Source organism: Rhinolophus sinicus, linkage group LG03, assembly GCF_036562045.2.
Source record: "Rhinolophus sinicus isolate RSC01 linkage group LG03, ASM3656204v1, whole genome shotgun sequence".
NCBI lineage: Eukaryota > Metazoa > Chordata > Mammalia > Chiroptera > Rhinolophidae > Rhinolophus > Rhinolophus sinicus.
Window position 1 is genome coordinate 61,729,727 of NC_133753.1, and position 17,281 is coordinate 61,747,007.

Below are 17,281 nucleotides of genomic sequence, written 5' to 3' on the forward strand. Positions count from 1 at the left end.
TTGCAGAACTAAGGCTGACTTTAAGGAATCAATACTTATAAAGCCTCTTTGCAAAAACCAGCCTATACCGGGCATACAGGGTTCCCAGCCTTATAGGCGAGTAAGGAAGCTCACTTCCTACAGGCCTAGGAACCTCAGACTATCTTGGGAACCTTGAGAAGAGAGGAAGTCACATAAGTTAATAGGTATTGCAGGTAAAGTCTGATGGCCAGTCCTTGGCTTGGCTTCCTATCTCCCAGAGGCTTTTAAAAGTCTGAGATTCTTTATGAAAATTTGCAGCAAAGCAAACTCAAAAGACCTATGTGGTCAATCACTATTCTTGCTGCATTTATATATAATAATAAGGCCAAGTTTAATGAGACTAGACTTATTTTGCAAACAAATTAGTCTTACTCTGATTATCTTTACTAGAAATGGGGATGACTACAGAGAAAAAAAAAGGATGGCTCAGTAGAAAACTATAACACACCTTTGTAGGCATTACATTTTAGTCCTATTTATCGTCTTTAAGACTTTATTACCTACCTGTGAACTCGACTGGATCCTGAATCCTTCTAGGATCCTCCAATATCTAGCTAAAACTCTCCACATTCAAGTTTCTAATTTTTCTCCCACCCTCCTGTTTTTGAATCACTAAAATTTAAACTGCCCTCTACCCAAAGCCCTGCAAGCTGACGCTGGAAAATTTGATATAAACTTTAGAGAAATCACCATCATAGTTCACGAATGGACAACTATCGTGCCTGTTGTGTGAGTCACTAAGAACGTTCACCAGATCATCTGATGACATCACCAGAGACATTTAAAGTGTAAACCAGGAAAAGCTATCATATTGCCTGTGCCTGTCCTCATTCCATCTGAAAATGCCAACATCAAGAAAATCTTCTCAACTGCATGCCTTCTAGACTAAAAAACTGAGTTCATAGTTTATTCTAACCATTAACCACTGTTTTTCTTGTGTTTCCATAGAAATTCACAGGCCTGAGAGACTGGTTCAATGGGTTATGAGACAATCTACCAACTCAGTTTCTGGACTATGAAACTTCTTGAGGAAGTTTCAGACAGGAGAATGACGAGATTCAGGATCTACTACCCCAAAATATGGCACGTTGGCATATTAAATACAGTAGTCCCCCTTTATCCATGGTTTCGCTTTCCTTGGTTTCAGGAATCTGCATTCAACCTTGGTCCGAAAACATTAAATGGAAAATTCCAAAAATAAAAAATTCCTGTTTTAAATTGTGCAGTCATTCTGAGTAGCGTGATGAAATGTTGTGCCACCCTACTCCATCCCACCCAGGTCATGAATCATCCTTTTGTCTGCTGTATCTACACTGTATAAGCTACCTGCCCGTTTGTCACTTAGCAATCATCTCAGTTATCTGATCAACTGTCATAGTATCGCAGTGCTTGTGCTCAGGTAACCCTTATTTTACTTACTAATAGCCTCAAAGCACAAGAGTAGTGATGCTGGCAATTCAGATATGCCAAAGAGAAGCTGTAAAGTGCTTCCTTTAAGTGAAAAGGTAAGTATGGTACCATAAGACATCTTGAAAGAGACCATATTCAGATAACTTTTATTACAGCATATTGTTGTAATTGTTCTATGTTGCTATTATTATTGTTAATATTTTACAGTGCCTAATCTATAAATTAAACTCCATCATATGTATGTATAGAAAAAACACAGACTGTATATATATATGACTATATATCTATATATCTATATTTATATCTATGTATATATGTATATATACATATATATACATATATATGTATGTGTGTGTGTATATATATATATATATATATATATATATATATATACATACATATATATATATATATATGGTTTGGTACTATCTGTGGTTTCAGGCATCCCCTGGGGGTCTTGGAACGTATCTCTTGTGGATAAGGGGAGACTACTGTACTTCAAGCTGAAGGAATTTGAGAAATGGCATGTACAGAAAAGACTTTCTGAAGCAGCTCATAAAACCCTCATGTGAGAGGTGCCCTCCCTATACCTGGAGGAAAGGAACATCCTTATATATAAGATGGAGGAACACCAAGAAGAATCTGAAAAACCTTGCTAAGTTTCTCCCAGTTTACTACATTTACCTCGTTCCCTTTGTCTTATAATATCTTTCCACAACTTCCTACTCTTCATCAGATCTAGCATAAAAACACTCAGGTTTAAATATTTCTTCAAGTCTTCATTTCCTTATGAAGAGTCCCCTGTCATGTAAAATTTATATTAAATAAATTTGTATGCTTTTCTCCCATTAATCTGTCTATGTCAGTTTACTTTTCAGACCCAGACAGGGACCCTAAGAAGGTCAAGGAAAACTTTTTCCTCCCCTTCAGTGGTTAATTACAGAATAATATGGCATATACACTAATGAAAGTATGTCCAATGGATTGAAGTAGTGTGAGAAGGGAGTGATTGACTTGGTTAAGATTGTATGGATATGAAGAAGGGGTTTATCAAATAAGTGACAGCACAGCACCTATTTAAAGTATGATTAAGAGTTTGCTAGAAATAGAGTAAGAAAAGGAAATATTAAAGAATTTTCCCAAAACTTCAAAAGTACAAAGGTGGTACGATACAGCGAAAAAGCAGTGACCCTGAAGATAAGGGACCCAAATAATAGTCCTGGTTGTTCCACTATTTACCTCAAGCAAATTAAACTCTCTGGATCTAATTTTTCTTGTCTGTAAAATGAGGGAATCCACATTAAAGTCTCAAACTTTAATGTAAATATAAATAAGGTCTAGGGTAGGGCCTGAAATCTTTTTAACTTTTTTAACAATCACAGGTGATAACGGATGTTACTGGCCCACTGATCTATATTTTGAATATTAGGTCATTAGATTATCTCTACAGGTTCCATGTACCTTAAAAGTTTATTTCAAATAATTCCTCTACTATATTGAATTTTTTTTAGGCAAATAGGATTTTGAGAAGAAGAAGAAAATTATAAGGTTAAAAAAAAGAAAATTATAAGGCAAAAAAATACACTTAAAAAAAAAATTTCCCTTTATGACTAAACAGAGTTGTGGATGGAAAAAGGGCCACAGGTTAAACCTGACAAGCTCAGGAGACTGAAAATACCCACATAGGATGGTGTGAACATAAAAATTCCTAACTAAGGTGAGCCATGGCAGGAAGTCACATCTGTAGTCATGTAGCTTCCTTAACAAATGTCAATCTCTGCCTTAAGTGAGCCTGTCTATTGTATTTTTTGCATCTAGGACAACATGCCCGTGGAATGTCAGTACTCTCTTTTTCCAGACCAAAACTATAGAACCCCTCATTATTATTCTTGTCCCCTGATTACCAGCTCTATGTGTGGTAAAAAGTGAACTATTAACTATCCTGTACCCACCTATGTAAAATAAGTACCTGTCTCTTCAATTTACTTTTATCCAATCCCAGAGATCACTTTACTTTCTCCCATCCCCTTAATCTACCACCAATGGATGTCATGTAACCCTCCTCCTTTGATTCTGCATATAAAATAAGCCGCAAACCGCCATTTTATGAAGCATTTTCTCAATCTGTTGAGATTTTGCTAACTGGAAATTGTCGTCAATTTGGTTCAAATAAACTCTTATAAGCTTTCTCTTAGGATGGATTTTTGTTGTTGTTGTTGACAAGAGTTTACCCTCTGGAAAATAAACATTTAAATATAATCACTTTCACAGTTAACATGATGGTGTATCTTTTTAACTCCTTATAGAAAGAATTTATTGGATATATGAACAAGTTTCAAGTTTCAAGAAATGAGAAATACCAAAAAGTAAATTATTGTCTACATAATAGTGATACACAATTTGAAAACACAATGAAAAAAGGTTCCCTTTTAAGTAATGAAAAAAAGTTAAATCTTTTGACAACAATTTAACTTGAAAAGTCAGATATTTACTCAAAGAAAAGTGTAAGACTACAATAAAGCATGACTAAATGGAGTCTTAGATATAAAAAGACAGTAAGTAACACAATATTGCCCAATTTAATATGTAAATTTAATTCAATACTCATTAAGGTTTCTGTGATCTAGTTATAGAACTTGATAAACTAATAGTGAAATTCTTCTGGAAGAACATAGAAAACATTATTATTTTTTTTAATTTTAAGGTACGCTCAAATAATTATAAGACAGTGGTTTTTCAAACACATATGTGATACTGTCATTTATAATAAAAAATATATATTTGGTGTTCATCCCCTTTTCTGGCATGGAGCTCCTAAAACCCTTGGAATTTCCTAAGTGATGAAAGTCTTAAAGGTATCTTTTGTTATGTTAATGTGGTTGCTAGGACAATTGACCACATAAATAGAGGCTTGGAACTTTCAGTTCCACTCCCTCCAACCTACCCCTATTAGAAAGGGAAAGGGGCTGGAGGTTGAATCACTCACCAATGGATGGTGGATTTAATCAACCATGCCTATGTAATAGTGTCCATAAAAACCCTGAAGGACAGGGATTGGAATGCTTCCTGGTTAGTGAACATATAGAGATTTGGGGAGATAGAGTGCTTGGAGTGAACATGGAAACTATGCAGTATCGCCCCATATGTTGCCCTAGGGTTTCTTCTGTCTGGCTGTTCCTCAGTTATATCCTTTTATAATAAACCAGTAATCTAGTAAGTAAAATGCTTCTCTGAGTTCTGTGAGCTGCTCAAGCAAATTAATCAAACCCAAGGAGGGGGATATTGGAAACTCAGATCTACAGCCAGGAGGTCAGAAGAACAGTCAACAACCTGGACTTGCGACTGGCGTCTGAAATGGGGTTGGGGTTGGGGGGCAGTCTTGTAGGACTGAGCCCTTAACCGGTGAGATCGGAGGGGATTTCTAGATAGATAGTGTCAGAATTGAGTTGAATTGCAGGACACCTAGCTGGTGCTAGAAAATTGCTTGGTGGTGCAGGAAAAACCCACACACATCAGAATCAGTATAAGAATAGTTATCATATGCTAGGGATAAAAACAAAAATTGGAAAAAAAGAAAATTTTAGAGCTAGGTTAAAAACAGTAAAATAGTTTAATGTGTATGTGTGCTAAACAAGAAGTAAATAACACAAAGAAAAAATAAATGGTAAGAATCCTGGGACAAATGATTACTAGCATAGAGAAAAATTACTTTGGATCACTGTAAATTTCAAAGAGGTCAAATAATCAATTGGGGGGGAATAAATTTAAATAAAGTGGTATACTTATGCCCAAAGGAAGGACTGGTGATTTTCTATAGAAGAAATGAAGGATGTCATAAGAGTCAAGATGGATATGCTTGAATATATACAAATAAAAATCTATTGTATCAATTTCAGCTAAGTTGCAGGATACAAGATCAACAGACAAAAATCAGTCATAATTGGAGAAATGTGGAGAAAAGGGCACCCTTGTGCACTGTTGCTCTAAATTGGTGAAGCCACTATGGAAAATGGTATGGAGGCTCCACAAAAAATTAAAAACAGAACTACCATATGACCCAGCAATCCACTTTTGGGTTATTTATGCAAAGAAAATGAAAACACTGACTCAAAAAGATACATGCACTCCCATGTTCATTGCAGTATTATTTACAATAGGAAAGATATGGAAAAAACCTAGCTGGATAGATAGATACATAGATACATAGATCGACAGACAGAGATATACCTATACATAAGGATTATTATTCAGCCATAAAAAAGAATGAGTCTTGTTATTTGCAACAAGAATGGACCCGAGGGTATTATGCACAGTGAAATAAGTCAGACACACAAAAACAAATCTCAAGCTCATAGATACAGAGAACACATTGGTAGTTGCCAGAGTCAGGTGGGGAGTGGGGGATAAATGGGTAAAGAGTGTCAAAAGGTGTACAGAAAAAAAAATGCAGTTGATATAAAACAGACATAGAAAATATGAATCAGATTAAAAATAATAACTTTATATATATATGTATATATACACACATACATGTTTATATATATGCTAATGAATATGAAATAAGTATATATAATATATAAATACTAATGCATACCTAATATTTCTAAAATAATGAAAATACTATATTCTAAATCTTTAAGATGAAATCAAATATAAGTATATTCTTAGAAAATTGCATTAAGAGAATTTAAAACTAAAAGCTAAGGAAAAAATCAGTCATATTTCTGTGCATTAGCAATGAACAATCTAAAAAGGAAATTAAGAAAAAAATTTGATTTACAATAATATCAAAATGAATAAAATTCTTAGGAATAAATTTAACCAAGGAGGCACAAGACTTGTATACTGAAAACTACATAACATTGCTGAAAAAAATTAAAGATACTCTAAATAAATGGAAAGACATACCATTTTCATAGATTGAAAGACTTAATATTGCTTAGATAAGAATATGCCTCAAAGCAATCTACAGATTCAATGTAATTTCTATTAAAATCCGAGCTGCCTTTTTAGAAATAAACAAGCGATCCTAAAATTCACATGGATTTATAAGAGGTCTCAAATAGTCAAAATAATTTTTTAAGAAGGACAAAATTGGAAGACGCACACTTCCCGATTTCAAAACTCACTACAAAGTTATAGTAATCAAACAGTGTGGTACTGGCTTCTGGTCTCAATGGAACAGAGTTCAGAGTCCAGCATAAACTCCTATGTCTGTGGTCAACAGGTTTTTGACAAGGATGCCAATACTGTTCAATCAGGAAAAAAGAGTCTCTTCAATAAATAATGCTGGACAACCAAATACCCACATACAGAAGAATAAAGTTGCATCCTTACCTCACACCATATACAAAAACTACCTTAAAATACACCAAAAACCCACATAAAGCTGAAACTATAAAGCTCTTAGAAAAAAACATAGCAGGAAATCTCCACGACCTTTGATTTGGCAAAGGTGTCTTAGGACACCAAAAACACGAACAGAAGAAAAAAATAGATAAACTAAAATTCACCAAGATTAAAAATTTCCTCCATCAAAGGACACTATCAGAGTGAAAAGGCAACCCCATAGAATGGGCAAAAATACATATTTGTAAATCATATATCTGATGAGCATCTAGTATCCCAAATATATAAAGAATGCTTAAAACTCAACAACAAAGACAAACAACCCAATTTATAAATGGGCAAAGGACCTAAATAGACATTTCTCCAAAGAGGATACATAAATGGCAAGCAAGTACATGAAAAGATGCTCAATGTCATTAGTCATCAGGAAAATGCAAATGAAAATCACAAAGAGATACCAGTTCACACTCATTAGGATAGCAATATTTAAAAAAGAAAAGAAAAAGATTAAGTGTTGACAAAGACATGGAGAAATTGGAACTCTAAAGTATTGCTGGTGGGACTGTAAAACGGTGCTGCTGCTGTGGAAAAGAGTTTGGCAGCTCCTTATAAAGCTAAACATAGAATTACCATATGACCTAGCAATTCCACATCTAGGTGTATACTTGAAGGAATCAAAAACAGGTGTTCAACAAAAACTTGTAAATGAATGTTTAGCAGCACTATACACAATAGCCAAAAAGTGGAAACAATCATAAATGTCCATCTACAGGTAAATGGATAAATATAATGTAGTCGTACAACTGAATGTTATCCAGCCATAAAAAGGAATAAAATAATGACATATGCCACAACTTGGCTGAACCTTAAAAATAGTGTGCTAAGTGAAAGAACAAAAAGGCTACGTATTGTATGATTCCTTTATATGAAATATCCAGAATAGGTGAATCCATAGAGTCAAAAAACAGATTAGTCATTGCTAGGAATCACGGGTAGGAGAGAATGGGCATTAACTGCTTAATGGGTAGTTTTCTTTTGGGGTGATGACAACGTACTGGAACAAGATAGTTGTGATGACTGCACAACATTGTGAATGTACTAAGTACCTCTGAATTGAACACTTTGATGAATTTTATGTGCATTTCACTTCAATTTAAAAATTATTTTTAATAAAAAAACTGTTACATGATAAAATATAATAAAGTCTCATATCAAGAAAGGGAATGGAAGAGAAAAACTGTGGTAAAGGTAATTTATAAAAGGTCAGTATTAGAATTATTTATAAAGGTTTGATACAAAGATACAGGGTCAATTTCCAAAGTTACCAGGCTAAGTGGTCAAAACGGATGTATAGTTTATATACCAAGAAATAATTACAGTAAAATTCCTCACAAAAATGGACAGGTCACAAGAAAGTAAATGCTTAATAAAACATCTTTAAGGAATCATATTCTAAATGCCCTATAAAAGAGTTAAAAAGCAAATGAGATCAGGACATATGGAAATAAATAAATTTAAACATCTCCAGTGATACTGTGAAACTGTTCTACAATGTATAACAATAATCTGACAATATACGAGTATAACAGGAGCTATAAAGCTGGTGAAATACTTTGACCTAGTAATTTCAGATTAGGGACTACACTTTTAAAGCAACACCCTAAGTAGGAGAAGCAGAAAGTAATTTGAAAAAGGATATTCATAGTTATGACAACTAACAGGAGAGAATCTGAAATAATTTAAATAATAACAGTAGAACAAAATGAACTACCATTGCCTAAGCACAATGGCATATATGCATGTGTCTGAGTATACATATATAAACGTATATATATTTAAAACGACAAACTATTTGATAGTGTAAAATGCATGTAAGAAATAATGTCAAAGTAAATCACAAAATAGTGCTCACATTGATTTCAAATCTATATGTACATTGAAAAGAATCTGGAGTGTTTAAAGTTCAATAGGCTCTTTTGAAAATAAGTTGTAGAGAGTAATAATTTCCTAGTAATTATTTTCCAACCACATTCTTTGCCCAAAGATTGGTTAAAAAAAAAAAGAAAAGAAAAAAAAATATATATATATATATACATGTGTAAGGCAACAATAAAAAATGTTACAGGATAAAGTATAAGTTTAGAAGAAACTCTTGAATAATCAAATGAAAATATTTTATTTAGTAATATACTTACTCTAAATCTCTTTTTGTGGAAGTAAAAGTTTTCAGGTCAATACCCCAACAAGATTTTGAGGAAATATTTTTTTCACTGTATTTAAAATGTTAGCCACATTCTTGTAAATAAAAATATTTTTCATATAATACTTCAGTCACGATACATGGATATGCTTTTAAATAGCAAAGAAGGAAAATCAATTAAAACTATATGTTCATATAGAAGCAGAAATATGAATAACTGTCATAGGACCAATAAAAATATCTTGAATAGATTTAAAACTGTAACACAGTGCAGTTCTCATTGTACAAGCAACCTGCGTACAAATAGCTGCCTAAACACTGCTTTGAACAGTTGTTGCCATAGAAGCCATCATAAAAAGCAAACAAAGGTAAACTGGAGCTTTTAGACATTCTGTCTGTTCAGAAGTTGAAGGGAAGAAGGCTTGAAAAGTGGAAGCAGTAAAAAGTATAGTTGAAGGGAGCTGTCTCATCGACAGCTGGTAGTTTAAGAGACACTGTCCTGCCCACAAATCTCTCTACTACCAGAACTTTTTTTGTATGCTTCCTGAGAACCTACCAGAGAATTATACAGATGAACAAGTATTGTCCATTTATCAAAATCAATACCTCTGAAACAATTAAGCAGTCATACTTTATTACACAGTACTATGAGTATGTTTAATTTCTTTCACTTCTCTCCTAAGTTTTAAATGAAGGAAACTGCAATTAGAGGGAATGAAAAAGGAAGCAGCACTGAGCCTTTCATGATGGCGATCTCCTCAGGTCTATATTTCTCTCAGAATCCATTTTTCAAAACTATCTTTTCTTCCTTCTAATCAAAATTTTCATTCACTAGTCTGGTAATATATATCTTTCCTTACTTCTCAAAAAAAAAAAATTTACAGTCATAAGAACTAATAGCATTTTAAAAAATCAACTCACCAAAGAACAAAACAAATAAACAAAAACAGAAACAGACTCCAAAATACAGAAAACAAACTGATGGTTACCAGATGGGAGGGGGGTTAAGGGACTGGGTGAAAAAGGTAGGTGCAGGATTTAAGAAGCACAAATTGGCAGTTACAAAACAGTCTTGGGACTGTAAAGTACAGCATAGGAAATATAGTCAATATTATAGTAATAATTACATATAGCGCCAGGTGGGTACTAGACTAATCGAGGGGGATCACTTCATAAATTGTATGAATGTCTAACCACTACACTGTACACCTGAAACTAATATAAAATAACATTGAATATCAACTATAATTGAAAAGAAAATCCACTTACCTGAAATTTATTATTTAACATTGGTGAACATGAGAAATTTTTTAAAGTCTTTAAAATCTATCCATTTGAAACCTGCTTTTTAAAAAAATTTTATCACCATCATACTTTTTCTTTATATGCATATAGCTTTACTATACATTGATTAGAGAATATAATAATAAAGACCTTAATTGAGTCTAGTAAGCAAACATGTTATACTTAAATCTTTTCAGCATAATATTCATCAACTGATTCTTACTTTGCTTCAACTTATGGAAATCACCGATTCTATCCTTGGTAGCCTGCTTTACTATTTCTGCTTGAATTCTGGATTCACTCTCCAAGTTTGGGCCTGGAATTAAATGCTGAAGAAGATTGGAAGGGTTCTGTTTTGAAGTTCCAGGGTTTCCATTGTGGTTTACATGAGAATCTACAACAGAAAAACATCCAGTTAAGGCCATATTTTGCAGAAGAATTTTACAAGACCTGCTTTACAAAAGCTAAAAAAAAACACTGTTGCCTGATACTGGGTAGTCAGGTAGCTTTTTTAAAAAGCTTTGTTCTAATTTCTTTAACCAAAGCGTCTGGCTGTGTGAAGTTTACTAATCAGTCCCCATGAGCATCCCCAGTACTCATTATAAACCTATTCACCGAAGGGATACATAGCAGAGAGTGAAAACTTAAAATAGCAATGATACAGGTTGAATGACTCTTTTCCTCCCTCCAAATGCTATATTGCGGTCAGAAATCTCCAAAATCCACTAAGGCTTTTAGAAGTTCAAAACTCTTAAGTAATTTTCATCTACACAGTAACTCAAAACTGCTAACTCTTGATTTTTTCTTATTAGTATCTCCCGTACATAACTTTTCTTTCTCCCACCCCCTTTTTTCCTCATCAAAGCCTTAATTCAGATCCTTATTATAATTACTTTCAAGCATATCAATTCTTATTTTAGAGGAACATTTCTGTAAGATTGAATAGGTATTCAGTAGAAAACAGACACATTTATAAGTACAGAGCAGGGAGTTTAAGACAGGTGGTTGAGTAATTTATAGAAGGCCTCTGTGAGATAAATTTGAACACATTTTGAAGAAGGTAAATACATACAGACTGGCAGAGATGAAAGGGAATATAGTCCAGAGCAGCAGAACAAATAATTCTTCAGCTTTTAATAATCCATTAGACAATGTGCATTTTTAAATGATTACTTCTCCCTGAGCTTTTATCAGTCATTTGAAAATATATAACATTAACTAGAAGAATGCTACTTTACTATGCTAGTACTGAAAAATGACACGTTTTATTCGCTATATAAAAATACATGACCAGGAAGTTGGTTTTCAAGTAAAAATTTAAGAATAAGACTTCATACCTGGAACCATATTTGGGGAGAGAGGTTGTCCAGTTGGACGATGGGAGATCGCTTGCTGATTTGCATATTGAGAAACAGAAATAGGGGGCTTCTTTAAAACTAAAAGAAAAAATAGATCCATATTATTACTATTGGTATTATGATTTCTATATATCAACCACCATAAATCTATTTACATTGCACTAATCCTATGATGCTTATCCTAACTTTGTAATCCTTAGAGTTGGTATATATAAAATTAATTTGTGGTTATTAATTGCTACATTGTACCAACCATCACAAATCCTGGTGATCAATAAATCTGACCAGAATATAAGACAGTAGGAACTCTATCTTGACCACTGTATTCCCAATACTTAGACTAGTACTTGGCACATAACAGGAGCTCAACTAAGATTTGATGAATGAATAAATAAATAAATTTCTTCAGATACAGTGAAACCTTTTTATATAGACAGTGTAAATAAAAATTGGCATTTATAGATTTGGTAAAACAATAAAAATATGCTACTCCAAGATTTTAAATAAAAATTAAATATAAGTGATGCAACAAGTTGAAATTTTATTTTTGAAGAGGAAAATTTAAGTTGCACCAAGGGCTTTACTAACAAAGATGTGCATACTTGTAGTTGGGACTTCCTTGTCCCTTAAGAAATGAAGGCAACTGGGAAAGAGATTACTTTTCACTCACTACAACTGATTCTACTGCATCTATGGGCAGCTTAACATGATAGAAAGGCAGAGAGCAAAGACGGAAACTAGAGAGAAGGGAAACAGATAAAGAGAAAAAAATAGAAAAGCCCATCTATAAGATATGGTTAGGGGCACATTTTATTCTCCTAAAACTTTGGTGGCAGAGACAATACTATGTGATCCTATTTCACTGTGTTTTTCCTGGGCATAGAGAAAGGTCCTGTGTTCAGGGGTCACAAGACTGGGTTCTGACCATGAGAAGAATGTAGGTGAAACTGAACTTGCCACTTCCAAGTATGGTGTCAAAATCCTCTGTGCAAATCACCTACAACCTGTCTTCCCTTTCTGCCACACCTCAGCAAGCTACAAATGAAGATGGTGGCGTCAAATAATTGAAAGGGACAGTGCTTGAAGAACTACAAAGAGAGACATCTAACCTGCATCAGACTGCAATATGAACAACAAATAAACGTTTATTTATTTAAGCCACTGCAATTTGGGAGCCGTAATACACCACAGCCTAGTCAATCCTAACTAGTATTATTTGGGTTATTTATAATCCTCAAAGTTTATTGCAATCACTCAATTTTGTTTATTATTACATAGGTCTTTACACTTAAGGACCCAAGATATTTAAAATTCACTCTAAGAAAGCAACCTACTCAAATTTACAGAATATTGGGGTTTTCCATATCTCACTGTGCCCCCATTACCTTGTTCCTATAGCTAGCTGCATGCCCAAAACCCACTTCTTCCCATATGACAGCTAAATAATGTCAGCTAACATCTTAAAAGAGCAGTACTTTGCCAGGTTTAACAATACAATTTGATTTGCTAACAGACTCTGAAGCACTAAGCATCTGGTAAATATATTTGGAAAGAGAGGTCAGTCACAATCTATAAATTTGTTGATCACTGTTGGACCATAGCTGGCTCCAGTACTATACAAACCAGAAGACAAGAGAGGGCACCTCCACTACTAAACAAGAAGTGACCATACATGTCCTTAGCTGATAAGACAAAGCCTCCTGCTCAAGAACAAAGTGACTATTTGGAAGCAAAACTATGATTTCGATAGGTAGGCAAAAGCTGGATTAAAAGAGCCTTTTTAAAACAACCAGCAGAGTTTAGATCTGATATAGTAGAAACAGAGTAGTAATCTGGAGCCCTTATAAGTTTGTCATGAACAATACATATTCCTATAGAAAGTTTAGAAGACTAGAAAAGCACAAAGAAATTTAAAATTAGCTGTAATTTCACCACTTAAAGATAACCACTATTACCATGTCAAGACTATCTTTTTGATGTTTGCGTGTTTTTTTCTGTACATTATACTATACCCCTTAAACAAAATTAAGATCCCAGCATATACACTATCTTATAATCCGATTTTTCCTGTTTACCCCGGCGTTATTAAAAACATTTTATATTAAATTTATTGGGGTAACACTGGTTCATAACATTATATTAATTTCAGGTGTACATTTTTATAATACATCTGTATACTCTATTGTGTACTCACCACCGGAAGTCTAGTCTCCTCTGTCGCCAAGTGTTTGATCCCCTTTACCTTCTTCATCCTTCCCCTAAACCCCGTCTCCTCTAAAAACCACCATTCTATTATCTGTATCTATGAGTTTGGTTTGCTTTTTTGTATGTTTATTTTGCTTGTTTATTTGTTACTTTTTATTTTATATCCCACATGAGTGAACTCATATGGTTCTTTTCCCATCTGACTTACTTTACTTAGCATGATACTCTCAAGATCCATTGATGTTCTGACAAATGGCAATATTCCACTTTTTATGGCTGAGTAGTATTCCATTGTATGTATGTACCTCATCTCCTTTCAGTCATCCTTTGAAGGACACTTAGACTATTTCCATGTCTTGGCTATTGTGAATAATGCTGCAATGAACAGAGGGGTACATCTATCTTTATGAATAAGTGTTTTCAAACTTTGGGGGTAAATACCCAGAAGAGAGATTGCTGGGGTCGTATAGTGGCTCCATTTTTAATTTTTTTGAGGAACATCCATACTGTTTTCCATAGTGGCTGTGCTAATTTACATTCCCATCAGCAGTGTGAGAGGGTTCCCTTTTCTCCCTATCCTCTCCAACACTTGTTATTTCTTGCCTTATTGATAATAGCCATTCTAATAGGTGTGAGGTGGTATCTCATTGTGGTTTTGATTAGCATTCCTTTTATAGCTAGTGAATTTGAGCATCTTTTCACATATCTGTTGGCCATCTGTATGTCTTCCTAGGAAAAGTGTCTATTCAGGTCTTCTGCTCATTTTTTATCGGATTTTATTTTGTTGCTGTTGTTAAGTTGTATAAGTTCTTTATATGTTTTGGGTATTAGTCTCTTATTGGAGGTATCACTTGCAAATATCTTTTCCCATTTGGTTAGTTGCATTTTTGTTTTTTAGATGGGTTCTGTTGCTGTGCAGAAGGTTTTCAGTTTGATGTAGTCCTATTCATTTATTTTTGCTTTTACTTCCCTTGCCTTTGGGTTCAAGTTCACAAAAACCCTGAGACCAAGGTCTATAAGTTAGTGTCTATGTTTTCTTCTAGGTATTTTATTGTTTCAGGTCTTATACTGAAGTCTTTAATCCATTTTGAATTAATTTTTGTGTATGGTGTGAGATAGCAGTCTAGTTTTATTCTTTTGCATGTGATTTTCCAGTTTCCCCAACATCATTTATTGAAAACACTTTCTTCTCTCTATTGTATGACTTTGGCTATTTTTTCGAAAATTAGTTGCCCACTTATGACTGGGTTTATTTCTGGACTCTGACATCTGTTCCATTGCTCTGTGCCTGTTTTTCTGCCAATACCATACTGTTTTGATTATTGCAGCTTTGTAGTATAATTTCAAGTCAGGGAATGTGATAACTCCAGCTTTATTCTTTTTTCTCAAGATTGCTTTGAGTATTCAGAGTTTTTGTAGTTCCATACAAATTAGAGGATTTTTTGTTTTATATATACGAAAAATGCCACTGGAGTTTTCATGGGGATTGTTTTAAATCTATGTATTGCTTTAGGCAATGTGGCCATTTTAACAGTGTTAATTCTTTCAATCCATGAACACAAAATATCTTTCCAGTTCTTTATGTCGTCTTCATTTTCTTTCAACAATGTCTTGTAGTTTTCAATGTATAGGTCCTTCATTTCTTTTATTTATTCTTAGATATTTTATCCTTTCTTTGCAATTGTAAATGGGGTTGTTTTCTTTATTTCTCTTTCTGATATTTCATTGTTACCATATAGGAATGCAATAGATTTTTGTATATTGATTTTGTATATGCAACTTTACCGTATTTGTTTATTTTTCTAATAGTCTTTTGGTGGAGTCTTTAGGGTTTTTTTTACATAGAATCATATCATCTGCAAATAATGACAATTTTACTTCTTCATTCCCAATTTAGATGCTTTCTATTTCTGGACTTCCAATACTATGTTGAATAATGGTAGCAAACGTGGGCATCCTTCTCTTGTTCTTGACTTTAGAGGAAAAACTACCAGCTTTTCACCATTGAGTATATATTATCTGAGGGTTTTTTATATACGGCTTTTATTATGCTGAAGTACTCTCCTTCTAGATGCATTTTATTGAGTTTTTAAATTCATAAATGGATGTTGTATTTTCTAAAACGCTTTTGCTGTTGGTATGATCGTATAGTTTTTATCTTTTATTTTCTTGATAAGGTGTATCACATTGATTGACTGCACATACTGAATCACCCTTGCATTCCTGGAATGAACCCACTTTATGATGGATGATCCTTTTAATATATTGTTGTATTTGATTTACTAGTGTTTTGGTTAGGATTTTTGCATCTATGTTTATCATTGAAATTGGGCTATCATTTTTTTGTGTATTGCCCTTGACTGGTTTTGCTCTCAGGGTAATGTTGGCCTCATAAAATGCGTTAGGAAGTATTCCCTTCTCTTCAATTTTTTTGAATAGTTTGAGAATGACAGGTGTGAAATCTTTGAATTTCTGGTAGAATTCACCAGTGAAACCAGTTGGTTCTGGGCTTTTGCTTTTTGGGAGGTTTTGGATTACTGTTTCAATTTTCTTACTAGTGATTAGTCTAATTAGGTTTTCCAATTCTTCATTGCTCAGTCTAGGAAAGTTACATATTTCTAAGAATTTGTTCATTTCTTCTAAGTCGTCAAATCTGGTGGCATATAGCCTTTCATAGTATTCTTATACAATACTTTGTATTTCTGTGGTGTCCATTATAACTTCTCTTTCATTTCTGACTCTATTCACTTGAGTCTTTTCTTTTTTCCTTAGTGAGTCTAGCCAGAGGATTGTCAATTTATTTATCTTTTACAAAGAACCAGTTCTTTGTTTCATTAATTTTTTTCTATTGTCTTTTAGTTCTCTACTTATTTCTGCTCTAATTTTGTTTCCTTCCTTCTACTGAGTTTGGGCTTTTTGGTTCTTCTTTTTCTAGTTCTTTAAGGTGTAATGTTACATTGTTTATTTGAGATTTTTCCTGTATCTTGAGGTAGGACTATAGTGTTATAAGCTTCCTTCTTAGAACTGCTTTTGCTGCATCCTAAAGATTTTGGTGTATTTTATTTTCCTTTTCATTTCTCTGTTTTTTCATGTATCTTTTGATCCCTTCTTTGACCCAATGGTTGTTCAGTAGCATGCTGATTAATCTCCACTTGTTCTGGTTTTTCCAGCTTTCTTCTTGTAGTTAATTTCCAGTTTCATGCCGTTGTAGTCGGAAAATAGGCTTGGTATGATTTCAGTCTTCTTAAATTTATGAGACAAGGTTTGTGCCCTAACATGGTCTATCCTTGAGAATATTCCAAGTGCACTTGAGAATAATTTGTATTCTGTTGTTTTGGAATGGAGAGGTCTATAAATATAGATTATGTCCATTTGCTCTCATGTGTAATTTAAGGCCATTATTTTCTAACTGCCTTTTGTTTGGATGATTTATCCATTGCTGTCAATGGAGTAT

At 33.7% G+C, this 17,281-nt stretch overlaps 1 protein-coding gene across 2 annotated transcripts in view; it reads right to left on the reverse strand.

Annotated features, from left to right (window-relative positions):
* The window catches only part of GOLM2 (golgi membrane protein 2), a 97,820-nt gene that overhangs the window by 19,879 nt on the left and 60,660 nt on the right, over window positions 1–17,281 (reverse strand). For both annotated transcript variants that reach the window (XM_019725322.2, XM_019725321.2), the window contains exons 7-8: window positions 11,602–11,700; window positions 10,488–10,658 (exon numbers count right to left, since the gene is read on the reverse strand). In XM_019725322.2, the coding sequence (XP_019580881.2) occupies window positions 10,488–10,658; window positions 11,602–11,700 (270 nt within the window). The remainder of the gene's footprint in view (window positions 1–10,487; window positions 10,659–11,601; window positions 11,701–17,281) is intronic.